At 49.5% G+C, this 26,363-nt stretch overlaps 1 protein-coding gene across 1 annotated transcript in view; it reads left to right on the top strand.

The window, feature by feature from the left end:
* The window catches only part of LOC137323259 (protein Wnt-6-like), a 71,022-nt gene extending 61,621 nt beyond the window's left edge, over nucleotides 1-9,401 (top strand). The window contains exon 4 of the mRNA XM_067986752.1: nucleotides 8,940-9,401. Coding sequence (XP_067842853.1) covers nucleotides 8,940-9,401 — 462 coding nt within the window. The remainder of the gene's footprint in view (nucleotides 1-8,939) is intronic.
* Nucleotides 9,402-26,363: the final 16,962 nt, after the last annotated feature.

A 26,363-nucleotide genomic window follows, 5' to 3' on the forward strand; every position in this document is an offset into this window, starting at 1 on the left:
TTGTTCCCATGTGCCTGCTGCTCCTGTCCTTCTAGGTGGTAGAGGTCGCGGGTTTGGGAGGTGCTGTCGAAGAAACCTTGGCGAGTTGCTGCAGTGCATCCTGTGGATGGTACACACTGCAGCCACTGTGCGCCGGTGGTGAAGGGAGTGAATGTTTAGGGTGGTGGATGGGGTGCCAATCAAGCGGGCTGCTTTGTCCTGGATGGTGTCGAGCTTCTTGAGTGTTGTTGGAGCTGCACTCATTCAGGCAAGTGGAGAGTATTCCATCACACTCCTGACTTGTGCCTTGTAGATGGTGGAAAGGCTTTGGGGAGCAGGAGGTGAGTCACTCGCTGCAGAATACCCAGCCTCTGACCTGCCCTTGTAGCCACAGTATTTATGTGGCTGGTCCAGTTAAGTTTCTGATCAGTGGTGACCCCCAGGATGTTGATGGTGGGGGATTTGGCAATGGTAATGCCGTTGAATGTCAAGGGGAGGTGGTTAGAGCTGGAGATGGTCATTGCCTGGCACTTGTCTGGCACGAATGTTACTTGCCACTTATCAGCCCAAGCCTGGATATTATCCAGGTCTTGCTGCATGCGGGCACAGACTAATTCATTATCTGAGGGGTTGCGAATGGAACTGAACACTGTGCAATCATCAGCGAACATCCCCACTTCTGACCTTATGATGGAGGGAAGGTCGTTGATGAAGCAGCTGAAGATGGTTGGGCCTAGGACACTGCCCTGAGGAACTCCTGCAGCAATGTCCTGGAGCTGAGTTGAAGGTGGTGTAGTAGATGTTGTAAAGATGGATTTTCAAAAGGCATTTGATAAAGTACCACATAACAGACTTATTTGGAAAATAGAAGCACATGGGATTAAAGGGACGGTGATAATTTGGGTATGTATTTGGCTAAGGGATAGGAGGCAGAGAGTAGTGGTGAACTGATGTTTTTCTGACTGGAGAGAAGTTTGCAGTGGGGTCCCCCAGAGGTCGGTATGAGGACCATTGCTTCTCTTGTTGTATATAAATAACCTGGACTTGGGTATAGGGAGTACAATTTCAAAGTTTGGGAATGATACAAAACTTGGCAACGTAGTAAATAATGAGGAGGATAGTAGCAGATGTCAGGAGGACATAGACGGACTGGTGAAACGGGCAGACACATGGCAGATTCAATTTAATGTGGATAAGTGTGAAGTGATGCACTTTGGGAGGAACAACATAGAGAGGCAGTATAGTCTGAATGGTATTATTTTGTGGGGGGTGCGAAAGCAGAGGGACCTTTGGCTGCAAATCTTTGAAGATGACAGGGCAAGTTGATAAGGTGGTTAAGAAAGTGTATGAGATACTTGGCTTTGTAAATTGGGGCATTGAATACAAAAGCAAGGAAGTCATGTTAAACCTTTACAAATCACTGGTTAGGCCTCAGCTGGAGTATGGTGTAAAATTCTGGGCATCACACTTTAGGAAGGATTTCAAGGCCCTGGAGAGGGTACGGAGGAGGTTTACCAGGATGATACCAGGGATGAGGGAGTTCAGTTATGTGGAGAGATTGGAGAAGCTGGGATTGTTCTCCTTAGAGCAGAGAAGGTTAAGGGGAGACCTAAAAGAGGTATTCAAAATTATGAGAGGTATTGATAGAGCAAGTAAGGAGAAACTGTTTCCCTTGGCAGGTGGGTCAGTAACAGAGGACACAGATTAAAAATAATCGGCAAAAGAGCTAGAGGGGAAATGAGGAGAATTTTTTTCACACAGAGGGTTGTTAAGATCTGGAACACACGATCTGTAAATGTGGTGGAAGCAGATTCCATAGGAACTTTCTAAAGGCAATTGGACATGTACTTGAAGAAAAGTAATTTGGAGGGTTGTGGGGAAAAAGCTAGGGTGTGGAGCTAAATTGGACAGCTCTTTCAAAGAGCCGGCACAGGCTCGACAGACCGAATGGCCTCCTTCTGTGCTGTAAGATTCTATGATTCTAACCTATCTATCTCTGTCTATCTATCTATCTATCTATCTATCTCTGTCTGTCTGTCTATCATCTAAGGCGATGTCTGTGATTGATAGATAAATAGACACAGACAGTTAAATGATAGATAGATAACTAGATAGATTGATAATTGGATAGAGAGATGGATAGATAGATAGAAAGAAGCCTCTTCCTTCGAATTTATTATCCGTAAAAAAGAAAAGATGCCAGAATAAAAACTTACCTTCTGTGGAGTTTTGGGCGATCTTCTCACCTGGTTGGAAGGGGAATGAGGGAGAACATGTGCGCTCCCCCAACATTCTTTGGTATTGTTATGTCCCCTCTCCCCCTGCTTCAAATCCCAGAGTCCCAATGTCTCACTCAAATCTTCACACGTGGTGCACACTGGCCAATCGATCAGCACCATCACCATTCTGTCGCTAGACCAATTTTGAGTCCAATGAATTATCTTGCCTTTAATTCTCAGCGCCTTTCAATCTCGCTTAGATGTAAAGCTTAATCAAGCAGCTTCTGAAAATGATTACCGCTGGATAGCCCTCATCTGTTTATCTGCCATGGCTTCAGAGAATTCCAGTGGGTTTGTGAGGCGTGACCCATTGCTTCATGCAGGCTATGTCTAATGGTCTCTACGCTCTTTAGATAAACACTGATAGGGTCCAGGACCTGGGACCCAGTAAAGTGCTGTCAAGCATATTCCCCCGTTATGGATGATAAATAAACTGGACTAGAAGCCCACAGCTGCTGCCTAGCTTCATGTTTGAATATTGAGATTAGATTCAGGGGCGGATTAACGTACGAGCGTATGGGGCCTGTGCCCAGGAACCTATCCAAATATGGGGCTCCCTGGTAGAACTCACCATAACACAGGAAAAACTGCACACAACCGCTGGCTCTGTTTCATACTGTATCGTGATATAATTTGTAATGTTACAACAGTGACAACTCTTCAAAAGTACTTAATTGGCTGTGAAACGCTTTGGGATGTCCTGGGGTCATGAAAGCCGCTAAATAAATGCAAGTCCTTTCATTCTTTTTATTATTAATGCAGTGTGTAAACATTTTTGGAGCCAATTTCTTCCTGCATTTTGCTACACATTGATGTTTTAATGGATCGGGGGGAGGTCTGCGAGGGGGTGCCCATGGCCCCAAGAATTATTAATCCGGCTCTGATTTCACTCCCTACCCTCCAAGTCCCATCGAACTCTTACGGATATTAACCAGAGCCTCACTTAATTCCTCTCTCATTTCCTTCAGGATTCTAAGATGCATTTAGTCTGGTTCGAGATGCCTGTAGGCATAGAATTCTCTTCATAACAGACACTTTACTGCACTCTCCACTCACTGTAGATTCCATAGATAATTTGATTTAGAAATTGTCCACAATCTTAATTTATGAAGACAGGTTTGAAGGATTCATTTAAAATGATTACTGGTTCTTTGATTCTCTATAATATTTCTACTGAATCTTCTTAAAGCATCCACGTGATCTTTCTCCCCACTAACTTTGCGACCTCTTTCTTTCCCCAGCCCCTTCTCCTGAAGGTGCCTGCTCTTTCTAGTACTAATGGGGGTTGGGGGGTGGGTGGTGATGGAGGTATTGTCAGAGGTGCCATCCTTCAGATGACACAAGATACCATGGGATGCCCTGAAGTCATGAGAGGCACTTAAATAAAGTCTTTCTTTCAGAAGAAAGGATGTTAAACTTAGTCCAAATTCTTTTCATGGTATAAATACATTATGAAAAGGGTCCTAATCGCAAGGCATTCAAAATGTTCCCCATAGTAAGACTCTCTGTTTACAAAGAGGACCTGTTAGCGACTCTTTGTCCTTAAGAGTAATTGATGGTGGGACTTTCTCAATAACAGGGTCCTGATGCTAATACTTCCTCATTGAAAGGGGTCTTGAGAGTGAAACTCCTTCATTAACAGAGGCTCTGATGGTAAAACTTTCTCCTTAAAAGGCGTCCTGATGGTGAAACTTCCTCAATAATCGCGTCCTATTGGTCAGACAAAAGGGGAAATGATGATGTATCTTTTACAAATCACTGATTAGGCCCCAGTTGGGGTATTGTGGCCAATTCTGGGCAACACACTTTAGGAAGGAAGTCAAGACCTTGGAGAGGGTGCAGAAGAGATTTACTAGAATGAGACCAGGGATGAGGGACTTCAGTTACGTGGAGAGACTGGAGAAACTGGAGTTGTTCTCCTTAGAGCAGAGAAGGTTAAGGGGAGATTTGATAGCGATGTTCAAAATAATGAAGGGTTTTGATAGAGTAAATAAGGAGAAACTGTTTCAGTGGCAGAAGGGTTGGTAATCAGAGGTCACAGATTTAAGGTATTTGGCAAAAGAACCAGAGGCGACATGAGGAAAAAAAATCTACGCAGCGAGTTTTTACGATCTGGAATGCACTGCCTGAAAGGGCGGAGGAAGCAGATTCAATAATAACTTTCAGAAGGGAATTTAATAAATTCTTGAAGGGAGATAATTTGCAGGGCTATGGGGAAAGAGTGGGGGAGTGAGACCAATTGGATAGCACTTTCAAAGAGCCAGCAAAGGCACTTTGGGCCGAATGGCCTCCTTCTGTGCTGTATCATTCTGTGATTCTATGTGACTCCCTTATAGAGTGGCATCTTAATGGAAAGATACTGTTGGAGAACATTTGAGGAGATACCAGCCCTGAGGGAGCTCAATGAACAGACACACAAACGACTGCACCGTCAACTTGGATCAGCTAACAGCACAATCTGGGGGATTGAATCTTGAACCTGAGATATTCAAGTATGGCACAATCCCACATTGGGTGATGAATCTACTCACCGAGTCATCAGGAACTCCCCCACCTCCTACCTTCGCTCTTCCCTTTGTTAAAAGGCAAACTATCACCAATTCTCAGAATGCCTACTCGTTCCGGAATAATGTCCTATCTGTCTGTGAAATATTCAGACTTTTTAATTGAATGACGTGGATGTAAATAGGTTATTTAGCTCTGATTGTGAGCACAACATTAAAAGACATGAGTATTAAAATTAATAAATCTTGGACGTACTTCCCTCCCCACCCTCTCAAGTGGTTACAATGTGAACAGACTCCGCCCAGTCAATGGCACGTTAGCTTACATCTTTAGTAAAGATCTTGGTGAATGCTTGGCCTGACATGGGATGACATGATCTATTTGGTAGGGTCTTCATTCTTTGAATGATCTTCCACCTCCACACATTGTAGGGGTGCAGCCTGGCTTGCTGGGTTTTGGATGCCCTCAGAACATGGTTTCCCCAGAAACCTATCAAGCCATGAAGATGCCGTCATGACGCTGCAGATAGGTTGTACCACAAGTAGTGGGCCATTCCCACCCCATATCAAACCTGTGCCTTTGAGCCAGTTCATTCTGATGTGAAGTTCAACACTGACCCCCTATGACAATAACCCTGCAGGGCCTGAGGGAATGCAATGGTATGTAGAGGATTCATGTTATGTGATGAATGAAGGAGACCTCGCAAAGGTAGCTGGTCTTCTGTATTCTGCAAACGCCACACACGCGCATAGGAGCACAAGAGCTGCTGTCAGGACCAATCTGACAAAGGCGCTGTTGTGTGCTAGAGCTAGATAGTAATGCTGAGTAAATGTACGATGATTACAGCACCTTGCAGCCTTGATATGCAATCAGAGGCAGCCTAGTGATGCCCCTAGTCTGATGCTGGGACGTGATTAGAGGGGAGCAGGGTTGCGGGGTGGAGGTAGGTGGAAGAAAGACTTGTCAAGCACCCCCATTGGAATTTATGCCGGAGGGCAAATGGGGTAGGAACGCAGTGTGTGCAGGCTCTACCCCAGAATCCTGTCCCCTCCTGCCCCCTGTGGGCAATCTGCTCGAGTTGCACCCTCCCACACCCCAGGCATTTTGGAAACTTTGTGCCCAGCTTTTGCCGATGAGACATGAGCTCATTCAAAACTCTGCTGCCCGTATCCGAACTCGCACCAAGTCCCGTTCACCCATCACCCCCTGTGCTCGCTGACCTCCATTGGCTCCCGGTCCGGCAACACCTTGATTTTAAAATTCTCATCCTCATGTTCAAATCCCTCCATGGCCTCTCCCCTCCCCTGTAACCTCCTCCAGCCCTCTGAGATCTCTGCCCTCCACCAATTCTGGCTTCTTGCACATCCCCCACTTCCTTCGCCCTGCCATTGGCGGTCGTGCCTTCAGCTGCCTAGGCCCTAAGCTCTGGAATTCCCTCCCTAAACCTCTCCACCTCCCTCTCCTCTTTTAAGACGCTCCTCAAAGCCTACCTCTGTGACCAAGCTTTTGGTCACCTGTCCTAATATCTCCTTATGTGACTAAGTATCAAATTTTGTTTGATAATCGCTCCCGTGAAGCGCCTTGTGACGTTTTACGACATTAAAGGCGCTATATAAATGCAAATTGTTGTTGTTTGACATGAGATACAAAGAACTTCTCGCTACTGGGAGGGAGTGGGTGGGGGAGAGAAGGGAAAACAAACTGACATAATGACAGTGATCTCAGGGGGTGGGGTTTAGGAGATCATGTGCATCATCACCTTTCAGCAATGTCACGATGTACGTAGTTCGGTCAGAATCTGCCAAGACAGGGGACCCTGAATCAATGCAACAGATGTGGACTGAGAAAGGAGAAGGCTTATACGTACAGATAGGGATAGAAAAAGAAATAACCTGCATTTATTTAGCATCTTTCACTGTGTTGAGCCTACCCATTTGGGCCGGTGATGTAGCTCTCTGCTTTACATAAGGACTTGCATATCTACAGCACCTTTCAAGATATCGCAAAGCATTTTACATTGAATGAAGTACTTGTAGGAAACACAGCAGCCAATTTGCACGCAGCAAATGTCCCACAAACAGCAATGAGATAATGACCAGATGATCTGTTTTTAGGGATAAATGTTGGCCCAAGACACCAGGGAGAACTCCCCTGCTCTTCTTAAGAATAGTGCTATGGGATCTTTTACATTCAGCTGGGAGGGCAGGCAGGTCTTTGGTTTAACATCTTATCTGAAAGACAGCACCTTTTCCAACAATGCAGCACTCCCTCAGTACTGCCCTGGGAACATCAGCCTAGATTTTATATTCAAGTTTCTGGAGTGGGATTTGAACCTACAACCTTCTGACACAGAGGCAAGAGTGCTACCCACTGAGCCACAGCTGAAACTATCAAAGTACCATACCAGGGAACATAGGAACAGGAGTAGGCCATTCAGCCCCTCGTGCCTGCTCTGCCATTTGATAAGATCATGACTGATCTGTGATCTAACTCCATATACCTGCCTTTGGTCCATATCCCTTAATACCTTTGGTTGCCAAAAAGCTATCTATCTCAGATTTAAATTTAGCAATTGAGCTCGCATCAATTGCCGTTTGTGGAAGAGAGTTCCAAACTTCTACAACCCTTTGTGTGTAGAAATGTTTTCTAATCTCACTCCTGAAAGGTCTGGCTCTAATTTTTAGACTGTGCCCCCTACTCCTAGAATCCCCAACCAGTGGAAATAGTTTCTCTCTATCCACCCTATCTGTTCCCCTTAATTAAGTTAACTGATGTTGCGTATAGATTGTATCATACAAGATTAGACAAATATTCTGCAGTTTTACTTGATTTGAAGGGGTGGACAGAGTCTATGATTGGGGGCTGGGGTGGAGTGAGCTTTCTGTGGGCGGAAAGGCCTTCTAACCCTTCTTGCTTTTTTCTGGCCCCATTTTCTCCCACCCTCTCCTGAATGGCGTTGACTCTTGATGATATATTGTTCTCCATGCACCAGCACCTCACTCATTCTTAATCCATCAGCCCAAATCACGCAAGCGAGGGCAGGATATTCAACTGTGAGGTCCTTCGCAGCTGAGCCTGACCACCCCCCAACCCCCCCCCCTTCACTTGTTGTCCACACTGTGCGCACACCCCAGCGATTATCACTGGATGCCAATCACCATAAATAGAAGAAAGTCACTAATAAATCCAATAGGGAATTCAGGAGAAACTTCTTTACCCAGAGAGTGGTGAGGATGTGGAACTCGCTCCCACAAGGAGTAGTTGAGGTAAATAGCAAAGATGCATTTAAGGAGAAGCTCGATAAACACATGAGGGAGAAAGGAATAGAAGGAGATGTTATTAGGGTGAGATGAAATAAGGTGGGAGGAGGCTTGTGCGGAGCATAGATTTGTTGGGCTGAATGGCCTGTTTCAGTGCTGTAAAATTCTATGTAATCACTGGTCTATTTTTCTCTCGCTCTCTCTGTCCTTAGCCCAGAGAGTGCTGAGTGCGGTGTACCCCCCCCCTCAAACTAACGCCCTGGCTGAGATCAGCTGACACAGCCCAGAGTAGGAATAGAACCTGGTCCAAAATGGACCACATGATCCATGGTGACCAGGGTTTTTTGTGTAACAGGTTAAGGAGCATTGTAGGTCTTCATGTAACCAATGCAAACAGGAATGTTTGACTGTCAGGTCTGAACTGGAATTCGGTTGGTAAGCCTTGAGGGAGTTGAGGGGGAGGAGGGGCTGGGGGGAGTGGAGGGGGTAATGGGGGAGGGTGATTGGGGGAACTGAATCTCTAAAGTTGCTGACCCACTCAGCCCTCCCTTTGATTCTAATCTCCAAGACCTCATTGGAGTCTTAGATAATCAGAGCTGGAGAAGGATCAAAAGTTCACAGAACCCGTCTCGTTCCTGTTGGAACCGAGCCCACTGGTCGTGCGGGATCCCAAGATGTCCCTTCCATGGCTTTTAATCCAGGCGGCTATCTTAATAAAAGTACATTAAAACTTTGTGGGGAGCTGCTTGATACATTAATCATGATTTAATTATAATAGGTATGTACGGAGGTGAGGTTCCTGCTGAAATTGCCTGACAATCCTTTGCCTGTAGCTATTAGAATGAATTCGTCAGAGAGTCTGGCTTTATCTTGCCAATCTATCTGTCGTTTCTTTTCTTTCTCTCTCGAACTACAGGCTGTGAAGAATTACATGAGAACCGAATGCAAATGTCACGGGCTTTCTGGCTCTTGCACACTCCGAACGTGTTGGAGGAAAATGCCCAATCTCCGGGAGGTGGGCGACAGACTCCTGGACCGTTTTAACGGAGCCTTCAAGGTGATGGGAGGCAACGACGGGAAGACCCTCATCCCCGTGGGCCAGAACATCAAGCCCCCGGACCGGCACGACCTGGTCTACTCTGCCGACTCACCCGACTTCTGCCTGCCCAACCGCAAGACCGGCTCGCCGGGCACCAGGGGCAGGGCCTGCAACAGCACGGCGCTGGACGTGAGCGGGTGCGACTTGCTCTGCTGCGGGAGGGGCTTCAAGGACCAGACGGTGGTCTTTGAGGAGAACTGCCTATGCCGCTTCCACTGGTGCTGCGTGGTGCAGTGCAAGAAGTGCATCGTGCGCAATCAGTTGAGCCTTTGCTTGTGACCGGGGGTAGGGTGGGGTGGGTGGGCTGGGGGGGAAGGGGAGCCTGAGAAGCAGGCTTGCCAACTATGCTTGGACGTATTCCTGGAGGTTTCATCTCACCACCTCCTGCCTCCCACCCACATCACATGCTCCCACCATCGGTCGCCCAACACATCCAGTTTTGCGGCGCCCCACGGCCAATCAGAAAGTGAACAGACTCTCCCTTACCCAATCCGACGATTCCCGACTGTCAGTCAAACAGCCTTTTTTTTCCCCCATCTACAATATTTTTATAACAAACAAGCGAAAGTGTTCAAAGGAAGTGAAATAAAACCACACTTTACTTTAAAGCCCCCATAATTTTTGCTCGCACCGGTTGCCCTGGCGATTAATCTTCAATTCCTGCAGACTCCCCAATCCTGGAGGGTTGGCAACTCCTACTGAGAAGGGAATAGCCGCGATCCCAACCCTGCTCAAATACTTCACGGAGATTACTGCAAGATGGGGGGTTGGGGAGAGGGAGCTGAAGAAGAGACCACCGTAAACGAGATACCCTGATATGACTTAACAACAACGGAACAGTGGAGAAAATATTATCAGAGAAAAGGACTGTGTCTATTTGAGAACGAGAAGCATAGTGGAAATGCATAATGGTGGCGATAGGGAAACGATTTAAATGCTAGAACTGATGTGAGCAGAGTTGGGGGGGGGGATTTAAATTAAAGGTGGGGTTTCACTGCCTGTGCGTGATACACAAGAGCCTCCCTGAAACTGGACCTCCAGCACTTTTTCGTCTCTTTGCTGAGTGAGCAGCTTAAATATTAACCCATGATCTCGAAAGCAGAAAGAGGAGTGATACCTTTAATACTGGGATAAGGCCATAACAGAAATTGTAAATGGTACGCAAAACACATTAATTGTAAAAAAAAGACATTTGCTTTTATTTCTTGTGTGCGTGTGCCTGTGTCTCTTGTGTGTCTATGTCTGTGTGTCTGTTTGCCTGTGGGTGTTTGTGCGATTGCGTGCGTGTGCATGCGTGTGAGAGTGTGCTTGTGCCTGTGTGTGCGCGTGTCTCTTTGTGTGTGTCTGTGAGGTGTGTGTCTGTCTGTGTGTGTGGTGCACGCGTGTGTGTGGGTGTGCGCATGTGTGCGTGTCTGTGTGTGCGTGTCCATGTCTCTGTTTGTCTGTGTCTGTGTGTGGGTCTGTGCACGTGTGTGTGTGTGTATGTGTGTCTGTGGGTGTGCATGTGTGTGCGCGCGGGTGTGTGTGGGTGTGGGTGTGTGTGGAGGTGCGCGTGTGCGCGTATCTGTGAATGCGTGTCCGTGTCTCTGTGTGTGGGTCTGTGCACGTGTGTGTGTGTATGTGTGTCTGTGGGTGTGCATGTGTGCGCGCGCGAGTGTGTGTGTTTGTGTGAGTGTTTGATGGTGTGCGTCTGTGTGCACGTGTGTGGATGTGCACGTGTGTGCGTGTCTGTGTATGCGTGTCCGTGTTTATGACCGTGTGTGTGTGTGAGAGAGAGTGTGTGAGAGTGTGTTGGGGGAGAGTGAGGGGGAAGGGGGGGGGGGGTCGGTGAAAGGAATTGCCTGTGATATCTTGCTGGCAAACAACGATGCCAGGAATGCATCTTCCTTAGAAACGACCGAATTGCTGAAGCGATTTTTTTTCACCATGTGCAATCACAGTTACAAAAAGAAATCTGTATCACATCTGTGGCAATTCTCCAACTGCATCTTAATCCCAGATCAATTCCTTTTAATTCCCTTGCCTGTAGTCCCTCTCTGTAATATGTTATATGTACAACTTGTCATTAAATACATGAGGTTCTATTTAAGGAAAAAGAATTCTTTCCTAAACATTCTGCTAACTCAGACCAGACAAGATATGTATGTATATATATATATATTTTCCACTCCTCCCTTCATGGTTTTGCAAATAAACTGTACAATGTGTAAGGCGTCGGTTTTCAAACTTTTCTTTGGGGAACTCTTTGGAAATGTTGACACACTCCTGGGGACCCCCTGTAAATACTGACACACTCTCGGGGACCCCCTGTAAATACTGACACACTCCTGGGGACCCCCTGTAAATACTGACACACTCTCGGGGACCCCCTGTAAATACTGACACACTCCCGGGGACCCCCTGTAAATACTGACACACTCCCGGGGACCCCCTGTAAATACTGACACACTCCTGGGGACCCCCTGTAAATACTGACACACTCCCGGCGACCCCCTGTAAATACTGACACACTCTCGGGGACCCCCTGTAAATACTGACACACTCTCGGGGACCCCCTGTAAATACTGACACACTCCCAGGGACCCCCTGTAAATACTGACACACTCTCGGGGACCCCCTGTAAATACTGACACACTCCCAGGGACCCCCTGTAAATACTGACACACTTCCGGGGACCTCCTGTAAATACTGACACACTTCTGGGGACCCCCTGTAAATACAGACACACTTCCGGGGACCCCCTGAAAATACTCCCGGGAACCCCCTGAAAATACTGACACACTCCCGGGGACCCCCTGTAAATACTGACACGCTTACGGGAACCCCCTGTAATACTGACACACTCCCGGGGACCCCCGGTAAATACTGACACACTCCCGGGGACCCCCTGTAAATACTGATACACTCCCGGGGACCCTCTGCAAATATTGACACATTCTATGGGACCCCTGTAAATACTGACACAATCACGGTGACCCCCTATAAATACCGACACACTCCCGAGTGCCCACAATAAATACTGACACACTCCCGGAGACACCCTGTAAATACTGACACACTCCCGAGGGCCCACTATAAATACTGACACACTCCCGGGGACCCCCTGTAAATACTGACACACTCCCGAGGGCCCGCTATAAATACTGACACACTCCCGGGGACCCCCTGTAAATACCGACACACTCCCGAGGGCCCCCTATAAATACGACCCACTCCCTGGGACCCGCTGTAAATACTGACACACTCCCGAGGGCCCCCTATAAATACTGACACACTCCCGGGGACCCCCTGTAAATACTGACACACTTAGGGGAACCCCCTGTAAATACCGACACACTCCCGGGGACCCCCTGTAAATACCGACACACTCCCGGGACCCCCTGTAAATACCAACACACCCCCAGGGACCCCCTGTAAATGCTAACAGTATCCTGGGGACCCCCTATAAATACTGACACACTCCCGGGGGCCCCCTGTAAATACTGACACACTCCCGGGGACCCCGGGTAAAGACTGACACACACCCGGGGACCCCCTGTAAACACTGACACACTCCCGGGGACCCCCTGTAAATACTGACACTCGGGGACCCCCTGTAAATACTGACACACTCCCGGGGTCCCCTTCTAAATATTGACACACTCCCGGGGACCCCCTGTAATAACTGACACACTCTCGGGGACACCCTGTAATAACTGACGCACTCCCAGGGACCCCCTGTAATAACTGACGCACTCTCGGGGACCCCCTGTAATAACTGACACACTCCCAGGGACCCCCTGTAATAACTGACGCACTCTCGGGGACACCCTGTAATAACTGACGCACTCTCGGGGACACCCTGTAATAACTGACGCACTCTCGGGGACCCCCTGTAATAACTGACACACTCTCGGGGACCCCCTGTAAACACCTACACACTCCATGGGACCCCTGTAATAACTGACACACTCCTGGGGACCACCTGTAAATACTGACACAATCCCAGGGACCTCCTATAAATACTGACACACTCCCGAGGGCCCCCTATAAATATGACCCACTCCCTGGGACCCGCTGTAAATACTGACACACTCCCGAGGGCCCCCTATAAATACTGACACACTCCCGGGGATCCCCCGTAAATACTAACACACTCTCGGTGACCCCCTATAAATACTGACACACTCCCGGGGACCCCCTGTAAATGCTGACACACTCCCGGGGACCCCCTGTAAATACTGAGACTTGGGGACCCACTGTAAACACTGACACACCCCAGGGACACCTTGTAAACACAGACACATTCTGGGGACCCCCAGTAAACACCAACACATTCCATGGGACCCCTGTAAACACTGACACACTCTCGGGACCCCCTGTAAACACCAACACACTCCTGGGGACCCCATTTAAACACCAACACACTCCATGGGACCCCTGTAAACACTGACACACTCTCGGGACCCCCTGTAAACACCGACACACTCCTGGGGACCACCTGTAAATACTGACACAATCCCGGGGACCCCCTGTATATACTGATACACTCCATGGGATCCTTGTAAATACTGACACACTCCCGGGGACCCCCTATGAATACTGACACATTCCCGGGGACCCCTGTAAATACCAACACACTCCTGGGGACCCCCTGTAAACACTGACACACTCCCAGGGACCCCCTGTAAATACCGACACACTCCTGGGGACCCCCTGTAAATACTGACACACTCCTGAGGACCCTCTGTAAATGCTGAACACACTCCCAGGGACCCCCTGTAAATACTGACACACTCCCGGGGACCCCCTGTAAATACTGACACACTCCCGGGGTCCCCTTCTAAATATTGACACACTCTCGGGGACCCCCTGTAAACACCAACACACTCCATGGGACCCCTGCAATAACTGACACACTCTCGGGACCCCTGTAAACACCTGCACAATCCATGGGACCCCTGTAATAACTGACACACTCTGGGGACCCCCTGTAAACACAGAAACACTCTCGGGACCCCCTGTAAACACTGACACACTCCTGGGGACCCCCTGTAAACACCGACACTCTCCTGGGGACCACCTGTTAATACTGACACACGCCCGGGGACCCCCTGTAATTGCTGACACACTCCCGGGGAGCCACTGTAAATACTGACACACTCCTGGGGACCCCCTGTAATTGCTGACACACTCCCGGGGAACCCCTGTAAATACTGACACACTCCTGGGGACCCCCTGTAATTGCTGACACACGCCCGGGGACCCCCTGTAAATACTGATACATTCCATGGGACCCCTGTAAATACTGATACACTCTCGGGGACCCCCTGTAAATAGTGACACACTCCCGGGGACCCCCTGTAAATATTGACACATTCAATGGGACCCCTGTAAATACTGACACAATCACGGTGACCCCCTATAAATACTGACACACTCCCGGGGACCCCCTGTAAATACCAACACACTCCCGGGGACCCCCTATAAATATGACCCACTCCCTGGGACCCGCTGTAAATACTGACACACTCCCGAGGGCCCCCTATAAATACTGACACACTCCCGGGGACCCCCTGTAAATACTGACTCACTCCCGATGATCCCCTGTAAATACTAACACACTCCCGGTGACTCCCTATAAATACTGACTCACTCCCGGGGACCCCCTGTAAATACTGAGACTTGGGGACCCACTGTAAACACTGACACACCCCGGGGACACCTTGTAAACACAGACACACTCTGGGGACCCCCAGTAAACACCAACACACTCCACGGGACCCCTGTAAACACTGACACACTCTCGGGACCCCCTGTGAACACCGACACACTCCTGGGGATCACCTGTAAATACTGACACACTCTCGGGGACCCCCTGTATATACTGATACACTCCATGGGGCCCTTGTAAATACTGACACACTCCCGGGGACCCCCTGTAAATACTGACACATTCCCGGGAACCCCTGTAAATACCAACACACTCCTGGGGACCCCCTGTAAACACTGACACACTCCCAGGGACCCCCTGTAAATACCGACACTCTCCCGGGGACCCCCTGTAAATGCTGACACACTCCCGGGGACCCCCTGTAAATACTGACACACTCCCGGGGACCCCCTGTAAATACTGACACACTCCTGGGGACCCCCTGTAAATGCTGACACTATCCCGGGGACCCCCTGTAAATACTGACACACTCCCGGGGTCCCCTTCTAAATATTGACACACTCCCGGGGACCCCCTGTAATAACTGACGCACTCTCGGGGACACCCTGTAATAACTGACACACTCTCGGGGACCCCCTGTAAACACCTACACACTCCATGGGACCCCTGTAATAACTGACACGCTCTCGGGGACCACCTGTAAACACTGACACACTCTGGGGACCCCCAGTAAACACTGACACACTCCTGGGGACCACCTGTAAATACTGACACAATCCCAGGGACCTCCTATAAATACTGACACACTCTCGGGGACCCCCTGTAAATACTGATACACTCCATGGGACCCCTTCTAAATGTTGACACACACCCGGGGACCCCCTGTAAATAATGACACACGGTGGGGACCCCCTGTAAATACTGACACACTCCCGGGGACCCCTGTAAATACCAAACACTCCTGGGCCCCCCTGTAAACACTGACACACTCCCGGGGTCCCCCTGTAAATACTGACACACTCCCGGGGTCCCCCTGTAAATACTGACACATTCCCAGGGACACATTCTGGAACAGTGTTGTCCAATACAATAGTCACTATCCACATGTGGCTAATTGGGAATGCAGATGTGGCTAATTGCATTTCTGATTAGTGACTAAAATATGAGTAACAGACAAAGTCATTCGGCTGGTGATCCCAATACTGATATTCGCATGGCGTATTCATGTGAACTTTAAACCTTTTGAGTGTTTGTTGGTAAAATTATATTGGGTCCGCGGGACTGCACCAGTATAAAGAGGGGGTCCCCGGGAGTGTGTCGGTATAAACAGGGGGTCCCTGGGAGTGTGTCGGCATTTATATAGGGTCCCTGGGAGTGTGTCAGTATTTACAGGGGGTCCCTGGGAGCGTGTCGGTATTTACAGGGGGTCCCCAGGAGTGTGTCAGTATTTACAGGGTGCCCCCGGGAGTGTGTCAGTATTCACATGGGTTCCCCTGGAGTTTGTCTGTCTTTACAGGGGGTCCCTGGGAGTGTGTCAGTATTTACAGGGGGTCCCCGGGAGTGTGTCAGTATTTACAGGGGGTCCCCGGGAGTGTGTCAGTATTTACAGGGGGTCCCTGGGAGTGTGTCAGTATTTACAGGGTGCCCCGGGGAGTGTGTCAGTATTCACATGGGTTCCCCTGGAGTTTGTCTGTCTTTACAGGGGGTCCCTGGGAGTGTGTCAGTATTTACAGGGGGTCCCTGGGAGTGTGTCAGTATTTACAGGGGGTCCCTGGGAGTGTGTCAGTAATCACAGGGGGTCCCCGGGAGTGTGTCAGTATTTACAGGGGGTCCCTGGGAGTGTGTCAGTATTTACAGGGGGTCCCTGGGAGTGTGTCAGTATTTACAGGGGGTCCCCGGGAGTGTGTCAGTATTTACAGGGGGTCCCCGGGAGTGTGTCAGTATTTACAGGGGGTCCCTGGGAGTGTGTCAGTATTTACAGGGGGTCCCCGGGAGTGTGTCAGTATTTACAGGGGGTCCCCGGGAGTGTGTCAGTATTTACAGGGGGTCCCCGGGAGTGTGTCAGTATTTACAGGGGGTCCCCGGGAGTGTGTCAGTATTTACAGGGGGTCCCTGGGAGTGTGTCAGTATTTACAGGGGGTCCCCGGGAGTGTGTCAGTATTTACAGGGGGTCCCCGGGAGTGTGTCAGTATTTACAGGGGGTCCCTGGGAGTGTGTCAGTATTTACAGGGGGTCCCCGGGAGTGTGTCAGTATTTACAGGGGGTCCCTGGGAGTGTGTCAGTATTTACAGGGGGTCCCCGGGAGTGTGTCAGTATTTACAGGGGGTCCCCGGGAGTGTGTCTGTACTTACAGGGGGTCCCCGGGAGTGTGTCAGTATTTACAGGGGGTCCCCGGGAGTGTGTCAGTATTCACATGGGTTCCCCTGGAGTTTGTCTGTATTTACAGGGGGTCCCCGGGAGTGTGTCAGTATTTACAGGGGGTCCCCGGGAGTGTGTCAGTATTTACAGGGGGTCCCTGGGAGTGTGTCAGTATTTACAGGGGGTCCCCGGGAGTGTGTCAGTATTTACAGGGGGTCCCCGGGAGTGTGTCAGTATTTACAGGGGGTCCCCGGGAGTGTGTCAGTATTTACAGGGGGTCCCCGGGAGTGTGTCAGTATTTACAGGGGGTCCCTGGGAGTGTGTCAGTATTTACAGGGGGTCCCCGGGAGTGTGTCAGTATTTACAGGGGGTCCCCGGGAGTTTGTCAGTATTTACAGGGGGTCCCCGGGAGTGTGTCTGTACTTACAGGGGGTCCCCGGGAGTGTGTCTGTATTTACAGGGGGTCCCCGGGAGCAGAGAGTGTGAGTGTTTTTTTGATCGTTGTGAGTGCTTTAGCTCCCTGGTTACAGAATGGTAGTAGATGTTTGTTAAGTAAATATACTCGTGTGAAGTCCATTTACCTGGATTGTGTGTAAGGCGTTTTCTACTAAAATTATTGCATGTGGCTCAATCGGTGTTGCTGTATTCATGCCTGTGGCGAATCAGCGATTTTAAAAAGACAATACTGGACTAGGGAAGTGTGCATGAATACCAGGAACCTCCCAGGAGCCCCTGTGAGTACTAACACACTCCCCAGTACCCCACTGCAAACATTAATACATTCCTGAGGCAATTACAGCAAACCCCTGGAGACCCCTCATATATAGTCACATACTTTTGGTAGCCCCTGTGAATACTGACACACTCCTGGGGATCTCATGTGAGTACAGACACACTCCCAGGGATCCCCTATGAATATTGACACACTCCCGGGAATCCCCTGCGAATACTGACACACTCCTGGGGATCCCCTGCGAATACTGACACACTCCTGGGGATCCCCTGCGAATACTGACAAACTCCTGGGGATCCCCTGTGAATACTGACACACTCCCGGGAATCCCCTGCGAATACTGACACACTCCCAGGGGATCCCCTGCGAATACTGACACACTCCCAGGGGATCCCCTGCGAATACTGACACACTCCCAGGGGATCCCCTGCGAATACTGACACACTCCCGGGGATCCCCTGTGAATACTGACACACTCCCGGGAATCCCCTGCGAATACTGACACACTCCCAGGGGATCCCCTGCGAATACTGACACACTCCCGGGGATCCCCTGTGAATACTGACACACTCCCGGGGATCCCCTGTGAATACTGACACACTCCCGGGAATCCCCTGCGAATACTGACACACTCCCAGGGGATCCCCTGCGAATACTGACACACTCCCGGGGATCCCCTGTGAATACTGACACACTCCCGGGGATCCCCTGTGAATACTGACACACTCCCGGGGATCCCCTGTGAATACTGACACACTCCCAGGGGATCCCCTGCGAATACTGACACACTCCCAGGGATCCCCTGTGAATACTGACACACTCCCGGGGATCCCCTGTGAATACTGACACACTCCCAGCGAATCCCCTGTGAATACTGACACACTCCCGGGGATCCCCTGTGAATACTGACACACTCCTGGGGATCCCCTGTGAATACTGACACACTACCGGGGATCCCCTGTGAATACTGACACACTCCCGGGAACCCCTGTGAATACTGACACACTCCTGGGGATCCTCTGTGAATACTGACACACTCCCAGGGATCCCCTGCGAATACTGACACACTCCCGGGATCCCCTGTGAATACTGACACACTCCTGGGGATCCCCTGCGAATACTGACACACTCCCGGGGATCCCCTGTGAATACTGACACACTCCCGGGGATCCCCTGTGAATACTGACACACTCCCAGGGAATCCCCTGTGAATACTGACACACTCCTGGGGATCCCCTGTGAATACTGACACACTCCCAGGGATCCCCTGCGAATACTGACACACTCCTGGGGATCCCCTGTGAATACTGACACACTCCTGGGGATCCCCTGTGAATACTGACACACTCCTGGGGATCCCCTGTGAATACTGACACACTCCCAGGGATCCCCTGCGAATACTGACACACTCCTGGGGATCCCCTGTGAATACTGACACACTCCTGGGGATCCCCTGTGAATACTGACACACTCCTGGGGATCCCCTGTGAATACTGACACACTCCTGGGGATCCCCTGTGAATACTGACACACTCCCAGGAATCCCCTGTGAATACTGACACATGCCCAGGAACCCCCTGCGAATACTGACACACTCCCGGGGATCCCCTGTGAGTACTGACAAACTCCCGGGGAATCAGTGCTGGGGCCTCAGCTATTTACAATCTATATTAATGACTTAGATGAAGGGACCAAGTGTAATGTATCCAAGTTTGCTGATGTTACAAAGGTAGGTGGGAAAGTAATGAGGAGGACAAAAAGAGTCTGCAAAGGGATATAGATAGGTTAAGTGAGTGAGCAAGAAGGTGGAAGATGGAGTATAAAGTGGGGAAATGTGAGGTTATTCACTTTGGTAGGAAGAATAGAAAAGCAGAATATTTTTTAAATGGTGAGAAACTATTAAATGTTTGTGTTCAAACAGATCTGGGTGTCCTCGTACAAGAAACACAGAAAGCATGCAGGTACAGCAAGCAATTAGGAAGGCAAATAACATGCTGGTCTTTATTTCAAGGGGGTTGGAGTACAAGAGTAAGGAAGTCTTACTACAATATTCAGGTCTTTGGTGAGACCTCACCTAGAGTACTGTGTACAGCTTTGGTCTCCTTATCTAAGAAAGGATATACTTGCCTTGGAGGCGGTAGAACGAAGGTTCACTAGATTGATTCCTGGGCTGAGAGGGTTGTCCTATGAGGAGAGATTGAGTAGAACGGGCCTATACTCTCTGGAGTTTAGAAGAATGAGAGGTGATCTCATCTCAGGTGATCTCAGGAGGGGACCGAGTGTAACATATCAAAGTTTGCAGATGATACAAAGATGGGAGGGAAAGTAGAGAGTGAGGAGGACATAAAAAACCTACAAGGGGATATAGACAGGCTGGGTGAGTGGGCGGCGATTTGGCAGATGCAATACAATATTGGAAAATGTGAGGTTATGCACTTTGGCAGGAAAAATCAGAGAGCAAGTTATTATCTTAATGGCGAGAAACTGGAAAGTACTGCAGTACAAAGGGATCTGGGGGTCCTAGTGCAAGAAAATCAAAAGGTTAGTATGCAGGTGCAGCAGGTGATCAAGAAGGCCAACAGAATATTGGCTTTTATTGCTAGGGGTATAGAATATAAAAACAGGGAGGTATTGCTGCAGTTATATAAGGTATTGGTGAGACTACACCTGGAATACTGCATACAGTTTTGGTGTCCATACTTAAGAAAAGACATACTTGCTCTCGAGGCAGTACAAAGAAGGTTCACTCGGTTAATCCCGGGGATGAGGGGGTGGACATATGAGGAGAGGTTGAGTAGATTGGGACTCTACTCATTGGAGTTCAGAAGAATGAGAGGCGATCTTATTGAAACATATAAGATTGTGAAGGGGCTTGATCGGGTGGATGCGGTAAGGATGTTCCCAAGCATGGGTGAAACTAGAACGAGGGGGCATAATCTTAGAATAAGGGGCTGCTCTTTCAAAACTCAGATGAGGAGAAACTTCTTCACTCAGAGGGTAGTAGGTCTGTGGAATTTGCTGCCCCAGGAAGCTGTGGAAGCTACATCATTAAATAAATTTAAAACAGAAATAGACAGTTTCCTAGAAGTAAAGGGAATTAGGGGTTACGGGGAGCAGGCAGGAAATTGGACATGAATTTAGATTTGAGGTTAGGATCAGATCAGCCATGAACTTATTGAATGGCGGAGCAGGCTCGAGGGGCCGATTGGCCTACTCCTGCTCCTATTTCTTATGTTCTTATGATCTCATTGAAACATATAAGATTCTGAGGGGGCCTGACAGGAAAGATACTGAGAGGTTGTTTTCCCCTGGCTGGAGAGTCTAGAACCACGGAGCATAGTCTCAGGATAATGGGTCGGCCATTTAAGACTGAGATGAGGAGGAATTTCTTCACTCAGAGGGTGTGAATCTTTGGAATTCTCTACCCCAGAGGGCTGTAGATGCTGAGTCATTGAATATTTTACAAGATGGAGATGGATAGATTTTTGGACTCAGGGGGAATCAAGGGATATGGGGATGGGGTGGGAAAGCGGAGATGAGGCCAAAGATCAGCCAGGATCTTATTGAATGATGGAGCAGGATCTAGGGGCCATATGGCCTACTCTAGCTCCTATTTCTTATGTTCTTAATCCCCTGTGAATACTGACACACTCCCGGGAAATCACCTGTGAACTCAGACACACACCCGGGAATCCCCTGTGAATACTGACACACTCCTGGGAATCCCCTGAGAATACTGACACACTCCTGGGAATCCCCTGTGAATACATTCCCGGGGATCCCATATGAATTCAGACATACAGCTGAGGAGCACCTGTGTATACTGACATACTCTCGGGGAATCCCTGCAAATTGCGACACACTCCCGGGGAATCCCCTGAAAATACTGACACACTCCTGGGAATCACGTGATATTGACATACTCCCAGGAATTCCTTGTGAATACTGACACACTCCTGGGGATCCCCTGTGAATGCATTCCCGGGAATCCCATGTAAATTCAGACACACAGGTGGCGAACACCTGTGAATGCTGACATTCTCCCGGGGAATCTCTGCAAATACTGACACACTTCCAGGGAATCCCCTGAGAATGGTGACAAACTTCTGGGGAATCCCCTGTGAATACTGACAAGCTCCCCGGGAATCCCCTGTGAATATACTGACACACTCCCAGGAATCCCCTGTGAATCCTGACATATTCCCAGGGAATCCCTTGTGAATACTGACACACTCCCAGGGAATCCCTTGGGAATAGTGACACATTTCGGAGAATCCTCTGTGCATACTGACACACTCCCGGGGAATCCCCCGTGAATACTGACACACTCCCGGGGAATCCCCTGTGAATACTGACATACTCCCAGGGAATCCCCCGTGAATACTGACACACTCCCGGGGAATCCCTTGTGACTAGTGACACATTTCAGAGAATCCTCTGAGAATACTGACAAACTTCTGGGGAATCTCCTGAGAATACTGACATACTCTCAGGGAATCCCTGTGAATAGTGACACATTTCAGAGAAACCTCTGTGAATACTGACACACTCCCGGGGAATCCCCTGTGAATACTGACACACTCCCGGGGAATCCCCTGTGAATAGTGACACATTTCAGAGAAACCTCTGTGAATACTGACACACTCCCGGGGAATCCCCTGTGAATACTGACACACTCCCAGGGAATCCCTGTGAATACTGACACACTCCTGGGGAATCCCTTGTGAATACTGACACAATTCCTGGGATCTCACATGAATACTGATGCACTCCTGGGGAATCCCTTGTGAATACTGACACACTTCGGGGAATCCTCTGTGAATACTGACACACTCCCGGGGAATCCCTTGTGAATAGTGACACATTTCAGAGAATCCTCTGTGAATACTGACACACTCCGGGGAATCCCCTGTGAATACTGACACACTCCCGGGGAATCCCCTGTGAATAGTGACACATTTCAGAGAATCCTCTGTGAATACTGACACACTCCCGGGGAATCCCCTGTGAATACTGACACACTCCCGGGGAATCCCCTGTGAATACTGACACACTCCCGGGGAATCTCCTGTGAATACTGACACACTCCCGGGGAATCCCTTGTGAATACTGACACACTCCTGGGGAATCCCCTGTGAATACTGACACACTCCTGGGGAATCCCCTGTGAATATTGACACACTCCCGGGGAATCCCTTGTGAATACTGACACACTCCTGGGGAATCCTCTGTGAATACTGACACACTCCTGGGGAATCCCCTGTGAATACTGACACACTCCCGGGGAATCCCCTGTGAATACTGACACACTCCCGGGGAATCCCTTGTGAATACTGACACACTCCTGGGGAATCCCCTGTGAATACTGACACACTCCTGGGGAATCCCCTGTGAATATTGACACACTCCCGGGGAATCCCTTGTGAATACTGACACACTCCTGGGGAATCCTCTGTGAATACTGACACACTCCTGGGGAATCCCCTGTGAATACTGACATACCCCTGGGGAATCCCTTGTGAATATTGACACACTCCCGGGGAATCCCTTGTGAATACTGACACACTCCTGAATCCTCTGTGAATACTGACACACTCCTGGGGAATCCCCTGTGAATACTGACATACTCCTGGGGAATCCCTTGTGAATAGTGACACACTTCCCGGGAATCCCCTGTGAATACTGATACACTCCCGGGGAATCCCCTGTGAATACTGACACACTCCCGGGGAATCCCCTGTGATTACTGACATACTCCCGGGGAATCCCCTGTGAATACTGACACACTCCCGGGGAATCCCCAGTGAATACTGACACACTCCCGGGGAATCCCCAGTGAATGCTGACACACACTCATGGGGATTCCCTGCAAGTACCGACACACTACTGGGGACTGCTAGTTTTTAAAAGTGTATCAAAATCCCAAAGGAAATAATGCTATCATTGCAGAAGTGTTTTTATTATTAGTATAACACATCAGGAATAATGTGCCAGTGAGTCAACAAGTACAGAAATTTGGTGACCCCAGGCTGGGCTCTGATGACGTTACGAAGGCTGGGATCCTCCTGTAGAATGGGGTTCCCAGTTTTAAAACCTATCGCATAACAGTAGTAACTATTATAAAGTGATCTAATGTCACACAATGAGGAGAGGCATGTTAAACTACTGTGCATGTACCACTGTCTTTGTACTGTCTAATTCACCTTTAATGTACTGTGTGATGATTTATGTGATTGATGAAAGGTGTCTTGACAAAAGGAGTGTGTGAGCACTGAGGTGATCATTGGAACTCCTGTCAATAAAGGGCCGGATAAAGAGAAGGGGAGATGGGAGAACATGTGAGAGATAAGGAGTGTGTGGAAGGCAGGGACAGAGTACATGTGTGTAAGAGAGAGTGAGAGAGAGAGGGGCAGATATATAAAACTCCATTCCCCCTTCCCCCTCCCAATCCCACTTCCTTCTGTGTCCTCCCCTGGAAAAAACTCTCCCCCAGGTCACTTACAACCGCACTTTCAGATTCCCAACTGTCTAGCCTTTGACCCTCCATTCCCCACAACTTTTCTGCAGCTCAATCTATTCAATCACACCCTCACCCCCACCTTTGATGCCCTCGTCCCCTTTAAAACCATTACTCTCTCACCCCGGTCGTTTCCCCTGGTACTACCCTCATCTCTACTCCCTTAAGTCCAACAGACGCAGACTAGAACATTTATGGCAGACAACTGGTTTAGCCATCCGTCGCCAGATCTGGCTGGACCACATAAAGCACTATCAGGTCCTGCTCTCCTCTGCCAAAACCGCTCACTATTCCAGGATCACCCTGGAATGCAATGATGACCCCCGGCTTCTCTTCTCCACTACAAACCATCTTCTTAAACCCCTCCCCCTGCCTCCTTCACCCTCACCTCCAACAACAAATGCGAGGAGCTCGTGGACTACTTTGTCACTAAGATTGAGACCATCCGTTCAGCTGCCTCTGTCACTTCTCTCCCTTCCCCGAGCCCACCGAGACAAACCTCCCATACAGTTCCCCTAGCCATGAGCTAACATCTTTCTCTAGTTTCTCTCCTATCTCCCCTCATGCCCTCGCCGAGCTCACCTTGACCATGAGACCCACCTCCCTTGACCCTATTCCCAATAAACTGCTGACCACCCAACTTCCCTTCCTGGCCCCCCATGTTAGCTGATATTGTTAACTGTTCCCGCTCCTCAGGTACTGTCCCCCTCCCCTTCAAATCTGCCGACATCACCCCCCCCCTCAAAAAACCCACCCTTGACCCCTCTGTCCTTGCAAACTACCACCCCATCTCCAACTCCCTTTCCTCACCAAAATCCTTGAACGTGTTGTCGCCTCCCAAATCCACGCCCATCTTTCCCGCAACTCCATGTTTGAATCCCTCCAATCTGGTTTCTGCCCCTGTCACAGTACTGAAATGGCCCTTATCAAAGTCACAAATGACATCCTATGTGACTGTGACCGTGGTAAACTATCCCTCCTCATCCTTCTCGACCCGTCTGCATCCTTTGACACGATTGACCACACCATCCTCCTCCAACGCCTCTTCTCCGCCCTCCAGCCGGGTGGGACTGCCCTCGCCTGGTTCTAATCTTATGTATGCAGTTGTAGTCAGAGAATTACCTGCAATGGCTTCTCTTCCCGCAGCTGCACCGTTACCTCTGGAGTCCCCCAAGGATCTATCCTTGGCCCCCTCCTATTTCTCATCTACATACTGCCCCTCGGCGACATCATCCCAAAACACGGATGTTTTTCATCCGATGTATTCAGATTCCACATGTACGCTGACGACACCCAGCTCTACCTCACCACCACCTCCCTCGACTCCTCCACTGTCTCTCATTTGTCACATTGCTTGTCCGACATCCAGTACTGGATGAGCAAAAATTTCCTCCAACTATGTATCGGGAAGACTGAAACCATTGTCTTCGGTCCCCGCCACAAACTCCGTTCCCTGGACACCGACTCCATCCCTCTCCCTGGCCACTGTCTGAAGCTGAACCAGACTATTCGCAACCTGGGTGTCCTATTTGACCCTGAGATGAGCTTCCGACCACACATCCGCTCCATCACCAAGACCGCCTACTTCCACCTCCGTAACATCGCCCGTCTCCACCCCTGCCTCAGCTCATCTGCTGCTGAAAACCTTATCCATGCCTATGTTGCCTCTGGACTGGACTATTCCAATGGTCTCCTGGCCGGCCTCCCATCTTCCACCCTCCATAAACTTGACCTCATCTAAAACTCTGCTGCCCGTATCCTAACTCGCACCAAGTCCCGGTCATCCATCACCCCTGTGCTCGCTGACCTACATTGGCTACCAACGTACATGAGTCTGGGAATACCTCAGTTTTAAAATTCTCATCTTTGTTTTCAAATCCCTCCATGGCCTCGCCCCTCCCAATCTCTGTAACCTCCTCCAGCCCTACAACCCTCCGAGATCTCTGCCCTTCTCCAATTCTTGTCTCGTGTGCATCCATG

The sequence above is a fragment of the Heptranchias perlo genome, chromosome 7 (genome assembly GCF_035084215.1).
Source record: "Heptranchias perlo isolate sHepPer1 chromosome 7, sHepPer1.hap1, whole genome shotgun sequence".
Taxonomy (NCBI): domain Eukaryota; kingdom Metazoa; phylum Chordata; class Chondrichthyes; order Hexanchiformes; family Hexanchidae; genus Heptranchias; species Heptranchias perlo.